General features: G+C 38.8%; 2 protein-coding genes across 3 annotated transcripts; one reads left to right on the top strand and one right to left on the bottom strand.

The window, feature by feature from the left end:
* Positions 1-193: 193 nt before the first annotated feature.
* LOC139474154 (BLOC-1-related complex subunit 5-like) lies at positions 194-8,280 on the bottom strand. Of its 2 annotated transcripts, none has more exons than XM_071257040.1 (4): positions 8,262-8,280; positions 7,282-7,401; positions 3,986-4,323; positions 194-2,357 (listed from the first exon to the last, which is right to left on the bottom strand). In XM_071257040.1, exons 2-4 carry the CDS (start codon positions 7,394-7,396, stop codon positions 2,130-2,132), a joined length of 681 nt encoding a protein of 226 aa, XP_071113141.1. In that variant the 5' UTR covers positions 7,397-7,401; positions 8,262-8,280; the 3' UTR covers positions 194-2,129. The 2 variants fall into 2 exon arrangements, with proteins under 2 accessions (XP_071113141.1, XP_071113140.1); XM_071257039.1 differs by having other exon boundaries at positions 8,218-8,272.
* A 258-nt stretch (positions 8,281-8,538) lies between these two features.
* Positions 8,539-16,864, top strand: LOC139474651 (alpha-ketoglutarate-dependent dioxygenase alkB homolog 3-like). Its single transcript, XM_071257747.1, has 7 exons — positions 8,539-8,770; positions 9,378-9,409; positions 10,467-10,514; positions 11,260-11,452; positions 14,573-14,782; positions 15,560-15,652; positions 16,362-16,864. The coding sequence occupies exons 1-7, from the start codon at positions 8,588-8,590 to the stop codon at positions 16,434-16,436; spliced, it is 834 nt and encodes a 277-aa protein (XP_071113848.1). The 5' UTR covers positions 8,539-8,587; the 3' UTR covers positions 16,437-16,864.
* Positions 16,865-17,328: the final 464 nt, after the last annotated feature.

Genomic DNA, 17,328 nt, shown 5'->3' with positions numbered 1-17,328 from the left:
CCAATCTCCACTACATTAATTACACAGAATCAACACTGGAGGAGGAAGGCAGCAGCAACAATGCGCCGGTGTTCAATTATAATTAATGATTAATCAGCGATCCTGAAGCCATGCAGTGATGGATTGTAAAACACCGTAACGGAATGTGGAGAAAGTCTTTTTCATATGAAATGTACATCTATTCATTAACACACTCATCAATAATTTGCAACAAATTGAGGCATTCAAGGAAAATAAGATTTCAAAAATATTATATCCTGACAAAAACAGATAACCATGATAATACAACGTAAGATGTATTGCAAATATACAAAAAAATTCATATCCTACAACAATTGATGATGGAACAAACTGATGATAGCTGACGATCGCTGATGAAATCCCGACCATCTATCAATGTTGATATGATCAGGGTACTTGGAGCAGAATCAGTCACGTCAGAACCGAGAGATGGACATTCTGGTGGTAAACGTATCTACCCTCAGTCGGCTGTTGCCTGCACATGGGGTGGAAAGACTGCTCAATCCATTAATGCAATGTAACTGTCACTGGCCCAAAAGCAATTCATTCATGAAATATTAATATTATCGTTCACATTATCAATTATCACATTATCACCACCATAGTTGTGAAGTACACAACTATTTCCAGTAAGTACTTTACAATTCATTGTTCCAGAATACACCTTGTGTAAAGCGATACAGGTATGTGGCCATTCAGTGTGAACACTTTCACAACCAGCTGGCCATATTCATAGCTACTCTTTATAACTTCCTTGCACATCCTCTAACAACATCATATCACATACACATACACACAGCAGAGCTCCAGATAAGCCTTTGGTGTCGTGGGTATTTTACCCATGCATTTTAAAATCATTGGGTATCAGTAATTCTATCTGGGTATTCAAATTTCTGTTACCCACTGAATTTACACATGTGGGTATTTAAGTTAAATAATTAAAAACACTAATCATCTAGTTCCTGCAAACTGGTGTCGTGTGGGTTCGAGAGCTTTGTAGGACTCAAAAATACCACGATACTTCCACAAGAAAGTGTGATGGCAAATGATCATGATGTAACTGTCATCGTGGAGTTTGGCAAGGTTGACGGAATGCCCGTTTATAATTTCAAAGTAAGTTGCCGATTTGCTAATCGAATACGCAGGGTTACTTTACAATATTTTGATGATACGCACAAGTTTTATTTTTGTAACTTATCTGTAATGTTCGTTGCGTATTTGATACGCTTGGATTTTATTTTACTGCGTATTTCTGATGCGTATTTCACACAGATACGCAGCTTATCTGTAGCTCTGACACAGTATGATATCCTAGACAATCTCATGCTTAAAAGAGACAATTGAACAAAACCCAGAGGCTGGAAGACCTAAATTAACATGATTAATGTGACCTCAGCATGTCAAATTGATTTCCCTCTGTGCACAGGACACCAGTATTAATACTGCCAGAAAGGACATACTTGTCAAGTGTTGACAGAAAACAGAAGTGACAATAAATATAGCACAATATTAGCCTCAAAATGGGAATAAGCTGTGACTGAATTCATGAGCGCTTAATGATAACCTTTAAAGGCATATGTAGCCTCGTCATCTTAGAAAGACATATGACAGCTGTGACCAGATTGATGACATTTGAACAGCAACAATGCCCCATGATACAGCTGTCCATATTGATTCTTGTTTCACAGATTAGATTGATAGTCTCATGCATGAAACATGAAAATTAATATGCCTGGCGTTATTAACCATAAACACAAAACAGGTTTAATCATGTAATAAATTCACAGTGATAGTTTGGTTCTCTCTGTTGAATATGTGATATATATTGCAGCCTTTGAGTGAACAGTGATGTTTCGTTACCATGGTTACGATCTAATGTCGATCTCCAACTTGTCACATTTTCATCGCCATGGTAACAGTAATATGCAAACAAAACGGCATTACAAGTACCTAAGGCAAAACATTTGGCATCTTCTAAATTATCTGTCATATCACCAACCTAAGCATGCAATGTCTAAATGTGGAATTGAAAGACATACACTTTCGACTAGGAGACACATATTGTCCAATCACAGTCCATCTTACAAGTCTTTTTCTTTCTTAACCAATCAGCACTGAGGTTTTTGAAGCTTCATATTAAAAGGTTCCAGCTGGTCCCCAGGAGGTAAGAGCTTATTAAGTCGGTCCATTTTGGGACCAATATCGTCCATCCTCATCCTGATCTTCTTCAGCACAGATAATGTTTCATGTACCCGATTAAACTGTTCAGCATACTTGTTGTACTTCTTCTGTCTGTCAACTAATGCTGTGTGTAGTACATTGATGGTATGGTGAATCTGAAACATGAAAAAATACACGAAAACTAGTTATTTCATCAGTCCCTGGAATAACCTGTCTATTGGCATCAATTTCTCTAGAAGTTATATGAACACCCATGACAACTGTTAGCTGAACACGTGTTCATGCTTACTGGGCAGAAAGATTTATTACTTGACTTGAGGTTCTGGCTGGTCAAGCCTCATGCCACACCCAATCCCATTAACTCTGATCTTTAATTCTGATACGATATTGTATCAGTGAGGTGTGGTGAAATGGAGCTTAACGTCGCATCTGAGACTTTTACACTTATATAACGACGTGCATGCATGTGTGTGTGTCTGCTTGTACTAGTCCGGACTGATGCCGATTTCACAGTGCTTGACCACCAATACCATGCCCCAGTTTAACATGAATACCCTACTCAGACAGAGTATACTAACTGAGTGCCGACCAGTCATGGTTTCAGCCCCTTAATGCTGAGCACCAGGCAGGGTAACAACAAGTACTATCTTTTAATGTCTTTTCGTATGAGAGGGCCAGGGATCAAACCCCATACCTTCCGCTTTATGGGCGGACGCTCTACCACTACACCACAGGGGGGGGGTCTAAAAGATGAAAGATCTGACTTTGTTTTGAGTAGTGTGATTAAAGTACTTGTTTTTACATCATAAAATCCTCAAACACACAGGTAATTCATTACTACCAGTCCTTCCTCCATTTGCCATGCACACAATTAAGCCTGGTTAATCCAGGTGGTACTGTACCAGTGAAGTTACATGGATCTACCCGTGATCAGAGATGGGTGCGTTGTAATGCCTTCTTCATCATGTAAGACGTTCCAAACAGTAATAGTCTGGAAGACAGGGTGTCTGATTTAACAAGGTCCAATTAACAAAGTTTCATTGTACCCTGAACATATCAAAGCTATGTTCACATTTCACATTCATTATTTCATGTATTTGGAGAACCATGATATACATAGAAGAACTGACAGTGTAGTAATGATACGGAAGGTGTAAATACCTGGAGAACTTATTATTTCTATACAAGGACCATTAATCATGTTAATGAAATAATATATAATGGTATATGGTATCTTTCTTTGTGACATCACAGCATGATTGTATCCTAGCACCCACAAGGTCCCTTTCTCCTGGCGGGTCACATATAGTTTTGGCAGGGTTTCAGATCGGTCCATTTTCTAGGACAATGACTGAATATAATCCAAAATGGTCTTAAGATTATATTCCAGTTTAGTAAACATATTGAAGAATGTCCTATAAAAAGTAGTCATGCCTGCCACACACTGACGGCGTCATACTTCCATAAAAGTCCTGAAATGTCCTCATGTTATTAGTCTCTGGCGTCACTGTTTTGACCAGCATGATCAAGGGGAGATAATCGTGATAATGGCATGTCTCTGTGAAAATTACCTTCCCTTGCTTTGCACAGCAATTCCTGAGTGTTGACCATACAGTGCTTGACCAACACTGGTTGAACCGTATAAAATGTCCAGCGTTGACTGATCGAATAAACCCAGGACTTACATAATTAACTACTGGTAAAATCCAAATAACCCAATGACCTCAATCGTCATTTCTGTATTCAGCTGCTGAAACCAACTCCTGCGTGGCAACTGACCTACCTCTTTAATCCTAATGCACAAAGCATTCTGATCAAAAGCCACTGCCTCTGACAGCTGCTTGAGGTGTTCCTGGTATCGGAGACACAAGAACAACAGCTGTCTGTAGTCTAGCTTGTCCAGCATCTCCAAGTCCCGCGAGCTGGTCGGGACGTTCAGCGAGCCCCTCATGATCGGGAAGAACACAGGGATGGTGTTGAGTTTTGTCAGCTCCGGATCAGGGTCTTTGATTGGGGCCTGTCCTTCTGCAACCACCACTATGTCATGCTTGGGGGTACTCTCCTTGTCTTTGTTCTGCTGGACTTTGTGTTTCTGTACCCGTGGAGATTGTCGTGGGGAATCTGGGGATCGTGGTATAGTCATGAATTACATCAATCTCATTAAAATCAGATCTTAGTTCTCGCTTTTGCTAAAACAAAGATCTGAGGACATCCCATTACGGGTCACGTCAGAACAACCTTTCATCCAACCAATCAGAGCGTTGCTTACCAGATCTTGAAAGTGACAGTCGGAATGTGTTTTCTTATCATGCAACCACGATATATTTAACACAGGGTATTCTGAACGATAGTTACGGGTTTTATGATTATATCCATACAATCTAGGCCATCTATAAGCCATTCAAGAATATTCTTCTTATCAGTTTTAAAATATTTAATCGAGAATATGTCAAAATATGTTTCGAAGCATAGTCGCCAGTTTGAAACTAGTGTCGTAAAGCTCAGAAGGCTGCATTCTGATTGGCCAATGTCGATTTCTTGTCAGTCATTTCACTGGTCGGTAAAATTTCGCGAAAGGTCGTTCTGACATGACCCATAATGAGATGTCCTCAGATCTTTGTTTAACGGTAGAGAAGACTAAGATCTGATTTCAATGAGATTGGAATTACATCAGTATCACCAGGCTCCTCCCTTTTCATCCATTGGAATATGAGAGGACATGTGCAAGTGAGTAAGTGTTTTTACATTCCAGCAATATCACGGCAGGGACACCAGGAATGGGATTCACACATTGTAGTGATTGTACCAATGTGGGGAATCGAACCCGGCTCTTTGGCATTATGAACAAATGCTTTAACCACTAGACTACACCACCGCCCACATGTACAAGTGAAATTACGGCCATTGGTGGAAGACCACACATGAAGATACCTCTAAACATTGTAAGTGAGCATGAACACAGTAATTTGAAACACTCCTCATTTAAACTCTTCAATCAGCCCTTGTTCACTTCCTTTTCACTCAATAGAAGAAACTTAAGGAACCAATAATCACAATTTCACTTCCACATTCCCCATGTGTTTGTGGTGTGTGATGCCTGTATAAATGTTGGATAACCGGAACCTACTCGTATCTAACTGGATGACTCGTACCCAAAAAATGAATCTGTATCAGATGAAAATACATATGATTTGTAACATTAGTCGTTTAATTAAACAAGTAATTCCAGTCGCTTCTGAAAAGTATCTGCTCTACCGCAACATACTGATTAAACAGATTAAACAGGTTTTCAACTGAGACTTTGTTTTATGTTTCATATAACAACACATGAGTACTAAAACTAAAATAACAATATGACACCACTGCCAATTGAGTCAACGAAATTTATTTAATCCTAATGTTACAAGTATATTAATACCAGTGGAGAGAGATATCAGCTTACAGACTACTGAAGCTATGATCTCTAGTGACCAGGCCACTTGAGGACTAAAATCACAGACATTGACTGACCTAGGCAATTATGTTCACAAACACTGATTGAGTTAATTGATTGATTGTTCATTCACCAACTAATGAATGAAAGTAAAGAATGAATGCTTGAAATGTAAAATCAATAAACATTTGAAAAGTATAATAAATGAATGTTGGAAATGTATACAGAATGAAGGTTGGAGTGAGTATGGTATTATGCCACATTTAGCAATATTCCTGCAATATCACAGCGGGGGACACCAGAGAAGGCCTTTACACATTGTACCCATGTTAGGAAATCAAACCCAGATTTTCGGCGTGATAAGCAAATGCTTTAACCACTAGGCTACCCCACTGCCCCAAACAAATGTTTGAAATGTATAATGAATGAATGTTTGAAATGTATAATTAATGAATGCAGAGCTCCAGATAAGCTGCGTATCTGCGTGAAATACGCATCAGAAATGCAGAAATACACAGTAAAATATAATCCAACCGTATCAAATACGCAACGAACATTACAGATACGCTACAAAAATAAAACTTGTGCGTATCATCAAAATATTGTGAAGTAACCCTGCGTATTCGATTAGCAAATCAGCAACTTATTTTGAAATTATAAAGGGGCATTCCGTCAACCTTGCCAAACTCCACAATGACAGTTACATCATGGTCATTTGCGATCACACTTTCTTGTGGAAGTATCGTGGTATTTTTTAGTCCTATAAAGCTCTCGAACCCACACCACACCAGTTTGCAGGGACTAGATGAATAGTGTTTTTAAATATTTAACTTAAATACCCACATGTGTAAAAACTAGTGGGTAACAGAAATTTGAATACGCAGGTAGAATTACTGATACCCAATGATTTTAAAATGCATGGGTAAAATACCCACAACACCAAAAGCTTATCTGGAGCTCTGTGAATGTTTGAAATGTAAACATGGTAAAATGAATGAATATTTGAAATGGAAAATGGAATGAAGTTTGGAAATAGTGCTATGAATAATATGCTATGCAAGTGCATGTCAAAATATATGCGAATTTAGTGCTGAATAAATGATAAGAACGATATATTTTGTTTTTGTTTTTACTGTTTATACAGGTTAAGGCAACCTGATTTTGGATATCATGCTTTAAAAGATAAATGGGTACTGGTAATCCAAATTTGGTGTGAATCATCCAAAACAGGTTTCTATTCTGATGACAATATAAGGTACGGCCATTTTCATTGGGTATTAATCTCATGGGTACGGATCGTCTAGTATGATTAATATGAGTTTTAATTCCCATTTGTACTGACAATTGCTGCAGACTTGGGGCCAAATAGCAGCCTCTGAGCAGATCTAGATAAATCCCTCATATGATTCTCAAATCTGGTTTGAATAGAATAGTGATTTATCTGCCAGGTGAGGTGAAGGTTGAAGGGTTCGCAAATGCCTTGGGTTTGAAAATTTGAACACAGTAGTTTGCTTATACAGCATACTGGCATATAGGACCAGTATCCCTGTTGATGGTAAAGCATGATAGTATAGCACTCTTCACACAACAGACACAAACGAAAGAGTATTTAGATGTGTGAAGTGGGAACAAATTGAGAACCTTACCTCCATCGATAGGTTTGCTGATAGAAAACTGAGTATAGGGTATTTCTTCATCTCGCTGAGACCGGATTGTGCTTCCAGGGGCACCTGCTGGCAGACTGCTCTGGTCAGAACCCATAGTTGCTGTCAAGAAATATCATAAAATTTACTTACAATCACAGAGGCATCAAAGCAGTTTACTGGGCGCAGCCTGAGCTCTACCATCCACTCAATTGCTGCGCTATAGTGCCACCCCTGTCTCGCTATACCGTTACCATGCCTCACGCTCCAGTGACCCTCGCTTCAAGATCCAACACCTGTTTTCGGTCTTAGGGAAACGTACATGTCTTTACAATCCAACACCTGTTTTCGGTCTTAGGGAAACTTACACACCTTTACGATCCAACACCCCTTTACGTTCCAACACCCCTTTACGTTCCAACACCCCTTTTCGGTCCTTAGGGTTAGCTTCCTTTTGGCAAGGGTTAGCCATAAATTCATACCCTTTCAAGCGTTAATACGGTTAATCCGATTGGTCGGTCATGTTGACATAAACAATGTGGGTGTGGTTTCAAGAAAAGATGAATGGGAGAGCGGACAGTGACATCACACGCATGTGCAATTCATTGTTTACTGAATTGAGCATGCTTATTAATGGGGTGTTAATGACCCATTAAACGAGCACTGATTACATGTGATAGCGCTCGTGGTCCAGTGGTAGAGCGTCAGTTAATCAACGCATTCAAGCCCCCACAACGCTAATTGGATCTGAAAAAGTGCACACGGTAAAGTGCACTACTCCCCTCAAAATTATTTATCATGATCAACAATGATAAACTGCAGCAAGATCTCATCTTTTCACGATGAATTCCATGCGTAGAATTAGTAAACAAAATATGACCATATAGATAAACAATGTTAAACACTAATCAAAATATGTTAGGGCTTTGTATGTCTTACATTTGGCATAAACTTGTTCCAACAATTTTCATGTAAAAGCTTACCCTTCCTTTTCTCGCCTGATTCCTCTTCCGTATTATTAACGAGTTAAAACTAGGATTGTGAGTAAACAGTTACTAAAACACGAATAAGGTATTACTCCAATTCAAATGTCATGTATTTTTGGTCGTAATATTAGTGTATTGAAAACGTGATCGTATATCAACATAACTCAAACGACTTTAATGAGCTAATCATAGCAATCTTTACTCAATGCATTACGATCATGTTTTCAATGTTTCCAGTGCAATCTCTCTTTTAAACTATATCCGGTGTCAAAGATGGCCGCCTGTGAATAACAAAACACAGAAAAGTTGATAGCAGTTAAGCAATGAACGCTGACAAAAGAAGAAGGGCTCGTGTTCAGGGCGGCTGGGCCCCGCCATCAGTATCCAATGTGAGATCTGACAGAGATAAGCCCAAAATGCCAGCAGGACCAGCATGGTTGGGCAAAAATATCGACCAAGGTTCGCAAAGCTCAGAAAAAAAGTTCGTTTTCGAGGAGACTGACGAGGTAAAGTTGTATGGTTCGATTTTTTAATCCAGGAAATCCCTAAGTTTTATGTACTGACAATAGTTCACTAGTGGGGGCCCAGTATTGTTTTCATGTGACAGTTGTTGGTTTGTTAGTTCTCACTGGTTATAAGGATGTCAGGAGTGTTTGTGCATAACATGTTGTTTTTGACGTCGAAGATAACCACAATACACAAACAGAAGTATACTCATCATAATCCGCAATCGGTGTAGTATCTGTATGTCGATCACCGTATTACCATGAAAATGAGTTTATTCTCAATAGCACTAATATCAGGGTTAGAATAGAGACCCATCAACCCATATATGCCATATACTGTGATGACATTGATTGGGTGTTCAGGCCATGGTTATATGATTGATTTTGTGTCTTCCTATCCTGATGGCATGGGGCATTGCTCATAATATCAATCACTTGTTTGTCTTGCTGTGATATTGCTGCATGCACCTTTAAACAGCAAGCATTTTGTACATTACTAGATTAAGCTGTCTAGGGAACTCCTTGTGCATGTCAGCTTCAGTTTATAGTTGTCCTGTAGAAATTGAAAGATTTTCATTATTATTAATAATGTAAGCAACTGTTTCAGATAAGACAGAAACCACCAGATCAAGTTATTACGTAAGTGTATACAATGGTATAACCAGTTAACATTGTTGGACGTGGGACAGATCACAACCCAGGTGAAGTTAAGCAATGTTGGTCACAGAGAGTAGTTGGATGGGTGACAGCCTATTGCAACCTGACTCCTGAGAGTTTTTGGGGGGTTTCGGTCCTGCCCCACACTAAAGGACGTTTAGCATCACCTTAGGCAAGTGACTAGATATTCACAAACCAGTGAATGGGTACTACTAATTGTTATTTGTGACCAATTTAAGCATGTGCACAGGTCCCAAATTATATGTGTGTGGTCCTTGATGTTTGCTCCTTTAGTACTTTATTCTAGGAACCCTGTAGTCATCATGGTCATGGTAGTGTAAATATTAAATTTTAACATTAGGGTTATGACAAGGACCCATTGACCTCTAAGACTCAATGGGGCACAATGTGTGAAGCCTGTTCTTGGTGTTCTGTTGATATTGCAGGAATGAAGAAAATGTGGAGTGTAACCCATTTTCCTTGGGCAAGGGAGTGAACTGACTTGAAAAATCCAGTTTCCACCCTTGCTGAACTTGGCTGGAATTATGGAGTTATATTTTGGCTGGACTAATGAGTTTATGCATAGTCCAGTCAAAAACCTGTAGTGATATCAACACATCCGATTCATTTACGACATGGCAACTGCCTTGTCATATTTGATTGATTGCAGGATTTACAAAGCATGGGTACCATTGACTGTACGTTGACACATACTTTCCAAATCTTTTCATGTTTTTTATCAAGTTGCTCAAGTATTATTACAATAAAGATCCTTATTGCTTATTATCGATGAGATTGACTGGTCATCACAATTTTGTTAGAAGGAAAGGCAGTTGATATGAGGGGAGGGGGGGGGGGGGGGGGGGGTTGGAGGGAAATAATATAGTAGAGACATAAATTGTAATAGCCACTGGTGGCACTAACATCGAGCCCAAAAATTGCAGTCAGAAGGAAGTCAGTCACCTCCGTGTCTCGAGACGATGTGTGAACCCAACCCACTCACTGTATACTTACAACAGAATGATTGTCCTTTTTCCAGGAAAGCCGGAGTTTACGACATTAGCAGTGGACCGGCTGGAGTTTCTAGGTAATTAATCACATTTTCTTCTTTCTTTTTTAATGTGTTCCAAAATAATAAATTTTTCCCTAATTCATGGAAATCACAGAAGTCAGAGAATCATAGATTAAAAGTTATATTGTCAAAGTTACAGCATTATGTATTAAACAAAAAAGTGAAATAATGTTATGACGGATTGCATACTAGGGGCCAAACATGCCAAAAGAAACTGTAAATCATGTAAGAAAGTGAAGGAAATATGTAAATGTATATTTTTATGTTTGCTTAAAAAATTGCACACAGGTGCATTGGAATAGTGATGATGAAAACACCAGTCCTAGAAAAAGTTAACATGGTAAAATACTGTGAATATATATATATATATATATATATATAGATATAGATATAGATAGATAGATATATATAGATATATATATATATATATATATATGTATTCACAGTATTTTACCATGTTAACTATATATATATATAACTATATATATACATGTTAACTATATATATATAGTTAACATGTATATCTATAGTTATATATATATATAGTTGTCTGATATTTGATACCAGCAGGCATCCTTAAAACACCTGACATCATTGAGGGGTATTCCAGCTTCCAGTCAATCGTCATCACATTGATTGGCAGTAATATCATGGATATGTTTCAAGAAAAGTCTGTCAAACAACAAAAATTTACATATATTCCAATTGCGTAAATTTAAATAGAAGGGCTCTGTTATAATTGTAGTTAATCTGTTTCCAGACTGAGGTATTTCCCATGTTTTATTGATCCGACGGAGGCCAAGGGAATGTTTGACCAGCTGTTTGAAGAGTGTCCCTGGCGTCAACGATCTGACACCTACAACGGTGAACAGTACCTGCAGCCCCGGCTCACCGCATGGTTTGGTGACCTGCCCTACTCCTACTCAGGGGTTACATTGGATGTTAACAAAGATGTAGGCTGCCATTTCTACAGTGCATGGAGATTACGTGGTCCTATAGATAGTAAAACCTGTGAAATACGGTCAAACTCTGTAGACTGTTTTACCCTGGCAAACTGAAAATATCATTGATTTATTTGACGGATTAAGTTTTTACTAGTAAACTTTATAGTCAAGGACCTTAACCAAAGTACTGTTACAAGGTGGATAAAAACATCAAACTGGCACACTGATACATACACCCATACTGAATAGTTTTGGGAAAGGAGCCACCTTGCAGTACTTTTGTTATTTCTGGTAGCCACTAAAATCCAAAATGGCCAAACAATCACTTTTAAGGCAATGTAAAATTATTCAAACTTTTAACTTTACTCACAACTATGACATGTTATATTTCAAATGAAAGGTCTTTTCATACTCTGATATGTCGCATGTTTCGTTTTTTATTTGCATTACAAAAGGAATATCCTTAAATATTTGAAGTCCAACGGTAGTCAAATACTGTTTTCCAGTATTTTACTTATCAGGGAATACATTTATGTAGGGAGGCCCTTATCCAGGTTGATTGTACACAATTGTTTGCTTGGTTGCATAATTTGCTTCAATAATGTCAATTGACAAAAAGGCATGATTATAGTGAGTGAGTATGGTTTTAAACTGCTTTAAGAAAAAATCCAGCAATATCACGGCGGGGACCACCAGAAATGGGCTTCACACATTGTACCCATGTGGAGAATCGAACCCGTGACAACTGGCCGCTTTAACCACTAGGCTACCCCACCGCCCCGGCATTATAATAAAGTAACACAAGTAATAAACATGGTGAATAGGGTAATAACACAATGCAGTACAAAAATTTCTAAACTCAGCATTATATCCTAATTTGTAATCATGACAAATTAGTTAATCTGTCAAATATAGGACCGAAACCCACCTGCCATATGTATTGTGACTCTGAATTTTGGTACCAACATATATATGTAATACAATAATTAATTCATTAATGTGGTATTTTGTTAGTTTTGGTGATTTCCCTGGGAGCGGCAGTGTATGGATAAACAGGGCTGCACTGTACTACTAACCGGCCCCATTGTAACCCAACTTTACTCATCACGCTGTCTGTTGAAGTATAAAATAACAATCATGAACACAAGAGCCAATCGTCTTGATTAATGACACAGATGACTATTACTTGTTGCAATGGTACAAGGAGTTATTCGCTTGATTAGTGTTGTCGAGTGCCATAACCTTCAGTCAGATTGAAATGATACACTCCACTTGGCAATCCTTTTTTTGTGAGGGGGGCACAGGTGGCCTTGTTGTCTATAGGGATGCATTTAGCTCGGCAGAACTGCATCCCTTGGGCATGCCAGAAACATACAATTGCGTGTTCGAATACCAGATTTGACCCGATTATGTTTCTAGGTGTCTAAGCAACCTCCCCATGTTTGTTTCACCCAAGTCCTAAACGTCTTAGACCTGCATCACTTTAGGCTTTCACATTGTGACATAACTGGAGTACTGTTAAAAGTGGCATAAAGCTCACTCTCTCACTTTCTTCATGCAATGACACACATTTTAGAGTAAAATACTGTGGATACGGGGACAGGTTTGGATGTCACGAAGAAAAACAAAATTATCAAGTTTTATCTAAACATGCTAAAATGTCTAACCATATTAGCTTGAGGATCACATTGTGATCTTGTGTTTATGATATGTGTCTATGTGTGTAGAATGTGTCAGCATAGTGTCAGGTAAATGTTGTGGTGAGTAGTTTCAGCCTTAAGGGGGCCATTTGACTTCCAGACCCCCAAAGCTAGTTAAATGATGCCTGCAGGAATACTTTTGTCTTCAATGCAACTTACGTTTTACAACAGGTTGCATTCTGCTGACAGCAACAGTGATTGGGAAACGTCAGAAATTGAGGGGTATACATTAATGGGAATATTTTAATTCATTTTCTGAAACATCATGAACATCTGCACACAAATGTACACATACCGTATTCGACGTAATAAGCGCCCCGCTCTAATAAGCGCCCACATCGATATTTTCTAATATATTGGCCAGTGAACAATCCTAATTAGCACCCCTTCTGATTGATCAATGTACACAAGACTTATTTATTCGTGTATAATACGCACTCGTGTGTTATATGCACCCTTAATTATGGGCAATTAAATTCTGGAAAAATATATCTGTCGTGTATAATACGCACAGACTTTTCTTTTCTATCATTTCAGGCTGTCAGCTTAAACCATGAAATTCACGATCTTTCAACTCTGTTTATTTTTCATAAAAATCTTATTCTTAAAAGGTCCCCTTATATCTAATTTTGAGAGCGCCCTGGCCGCAAATTACGTCAAATACGGTAATATTTTTTATTATATATTTGTATGGATGAATGCCTTATCTATCTGTATGTGGTCAAAATATTATAAAATATTTTAAACTCAACACTTTTATTCAAAACCATACTGGGCTACATCACTTTGGACTTTTTCCCACATTAAGCTGACACAATGTCATTTAGCTGGAACACTGGTCAAAGGGATGTTAACTACAACTCACTCACTCACTGACACTGTGGACGGCCTCCGTGGTAGAGTGTCCGCCTGGAGTCGGGTTCGATCCTCAGCTGCTGGTACTTGTTGTTACCCTGTCTGGCACTCGGCATTAAGGGGCTAAAACAAGGACTGGTCGGCTTGGAGTCAGTATACTGTGTCTAAGTGGGGTATTCGTGTTAAACTGTTGCATGTTATTTCAATGGGCTAGCACTATAAATCGACATCAGTCCAGACTAGTACAAGCAGCCACATGCACACATGCATGCATGTCACTATATAAGTGCAATAATCTTGGACGTGGTGTTAACCCCAACTCACTCACTCACTAACACTGTGGTGATTTCTCTGTATGCCTCTATAGTAAGGTGTGAAGTTATAGTGGTAGAACTTCAGTAAAATGTACAGAAACCCATTCAATTTTTTATTTGGACACATACATTAAAGCACATACGTTAAAAAAAAAACATGCTTTAGAAAAACGTAGATGTTCTTCATGATATTGACGGAGATCAGCGACCAGTGAAATGACCAGTGCCTCTTGACTACACTTGTCCTTGTCTCCGGTCAGTGGCCTGCAGTGATGAGGCTCCTGAAGCAGCATCTGGAGGAAGTGACCGGTCTCAACTTCAACTCCGTCCTAGCCAACCTGTACCGAGACGGTCACGACAGCGTCGCCTGGCATGCTGATGATGAGAAGTCTCTGAGGGAGAATCCCACCATAGCTTCACTGTCATTCGGTGATGTCAGAAACTTTGAGTTGAGAAAGAAACCTGCATCTGTAAGTACCTGAGAATATTTGTTTATTTTTATTAAACTTTTATACAATTTTTGTATAATGATATGAACATTGTTTGGAACAATATCAGTATGCATGGAAAGATGACAGAATTTGTGCTAATAATAACAAAATCGCAAAAAAAAGTAAATTTCTAGTCAATTCTAATCATGGTAAAAACAGTGCAAATATTGTACGTTTAGGCTTCAACAGTTTAATATCTTGTTTCCTTTGTGAAATATAATATATTCTTTCATAGAAAGTATGAAAAATGGTTTCATTTATATGAAATTACTTTACAAAAAAGCCCCTTATGATTAAAGTTTAAACAAAATTACAATGAAAAAGGTTCAATATAAGCATATACAGAAGTTTTCAACATGTTGTATTACTCTTTCCAAATTTGGGATAGGCTGTTCTGTAAAAGAGGAAAATAAATTTGTGTATCCTGGAGCACTTTTTGTGTAAACTTTAATGTCTGTGTCTTTGAGAAGGAGGGGCAGTCGGATAGGCTAGTGGTTAAAGCGTTCACTTGTCACGCCGATGACCCGGGTTCGATTCCCGACATGGGTACAATGTGTGAAGCCCATTTCTTGTGTCCCCCGCCGTAATATTGCTGGAATATTGCTAAAAGCGGCATAATACCATACTCACTCACTCACTCACTCACTTTGAGAAGGAATATTTTCCTATCATCTAATTCGTCTAACACCTTTGAAATTACTACTTTGTTGTAATCCCTGAAACTCTGCCACTGTTGGTGTTGTTTGTGCCTCACAGGGGGAGGATCCCGCCTTGAGTCAGCTGATCCGTGTGCCCCTCCCCCCAGGCTCTCTGCTCATCATGGAGGGGGCTACTCAGGAAGACTGGCATGTAAGTCGTTAGATGGGGGTGTTTCTATAATTGTATAGTCATTCATAGACCACTGACCAAAACAGAAACAAAGTTCATAATCTTCCTGAGGCAAGGGTGTTATCTTGACTATAGGACATAGAAGGGAGATAACTCTTAATAGCCATTGGTGGCACTATGATTGAGCCATGAAATTCCAGTCTAGTTTGGCAAGGGAGGAAACTGGAATTATGTAGTCATGTTAACTCCCTTGATTTTGAGAAGAAGAGTTGTTGGGAGCTATGTCTTGTCATAATCTTGCAGAACACAATGATGTAGAACCATCTCCTGTTTCTTAGTATATTCATGCTTAAGATATCTGCCCTGTAGTACACACAAGTGAGATGGCAGGTTATGATGCTGTTTCCCTTGTAGGAGTGGAACACGGACCTGAAGCCTCTGTTACATTGTTTATTTTTATCTGAATTTGAAATTGTGTCAGCTCAAAACAGATAGCTCTTTAATACCAGCAAATTGCCATTATGAATCAGGTATCTGTAGCCAGGTCCCAGGTCGGGGTCACACTGATTCTTGGTCTGTCAGCGCCTTAGGACCTCCATCACTTTGACCTCATGTCCTCATATGACCTAAAACATCTCTCTTTCTCACTCACTCATTTAGAAGTGGTCATTTTCTGATCAACAAGGTCAGTTTCTCAGTTTTGTTTTAAGTCTGTGTGTTGTTGTTTCAGCATCGGGTTCCCAGAGAGTACCATGACAGGGGGCCGAGGATCAACTTGACCTTCAGAGTTATTCATCCAGAATAATCATGATACAGATCTATTTTTTAACAATTTATTGTAAATATTTGAGAGCTTTTCTGATTTTAAAGCAATATTTGTTATATATACATCAGGGCTTTACCCTGACTTACATAAGTGTGTGTCCAGGGGACCCTCAATTATTATTTTTAAGGGTCCTCGCAGGCAATATGCCATCTTCCTGAGGCAAGAGCGTTAACTGACTTTAAAAGTCCAGTTTCCACCCATGCCGGAGTGGGCTGGAATTCCTGTACTCGATAGTAGCGCCACCAGTGGTTATTATGAGTTATGTCCTTTCTAAGCCTCTCCAATGGACCAGTCAGATTCCACTTTTCATATCACTCGCATTTGTTTCAAACAAAATGGCGATGCACAGTCAGGACGATCTGATCAATAATCAAGATCAATATTGTGATAAAACGGGTCTTACATCGTGAAATCATGTGAGCACCTTGATTAAAAACATGAAAAGATTTGGAAAATATCTGTTGACCATGAGTTGGCGGTGCACATGCTTTGCAAATCCTGCAATTGACCGAAATCTGCACAACAGATTGCGAACCGGTTTTCAATTGATTGGACTATGCATAAACTCGTCAGCCGAGCCAAAGTGTAACTCCATAATACCAGCCTAGTTCGGCAAGGATGGAAACTGGACTTTATAGTCAGTTAACTCTCTTGCCTCGGGAAGATGGCAATATGAGGGTCCTGTAAAGTAATGAAATGGTGCAGTGTACTTTACGCTTTGATAATTACTTTAGAGCCTGGAAAGAATTAACTATCATATGGTCATGGTTGATGGTTGAAGTGAACTCGTCTTGATGTTCTGTAAAATGAATATAACCATATGTCTCGTGGGACACACTATTATATTTTTCTGCATCCATTCTCTACATCT

Source organism: Haliotis cracherodii, unplaced genomic scaffold (genome assembly GCF_022045235.1).
Source record: "Haliotis cracherodii isolate W230 unplaced genomic scaffold, xgHalCrac1.p SCAF_3, whole genome shotgun sequence".
Taxonomy (NCBI): domain Eukaryota; kingdom Metazoa; phylum Mollusca; class Gastropoda; order Lepetellida; family Haliotidae; genus Haliotis; species Haliotis cracherodii.
This window is presented reverse-complemented; position numbering and strand designations above follow the sequence as displayed.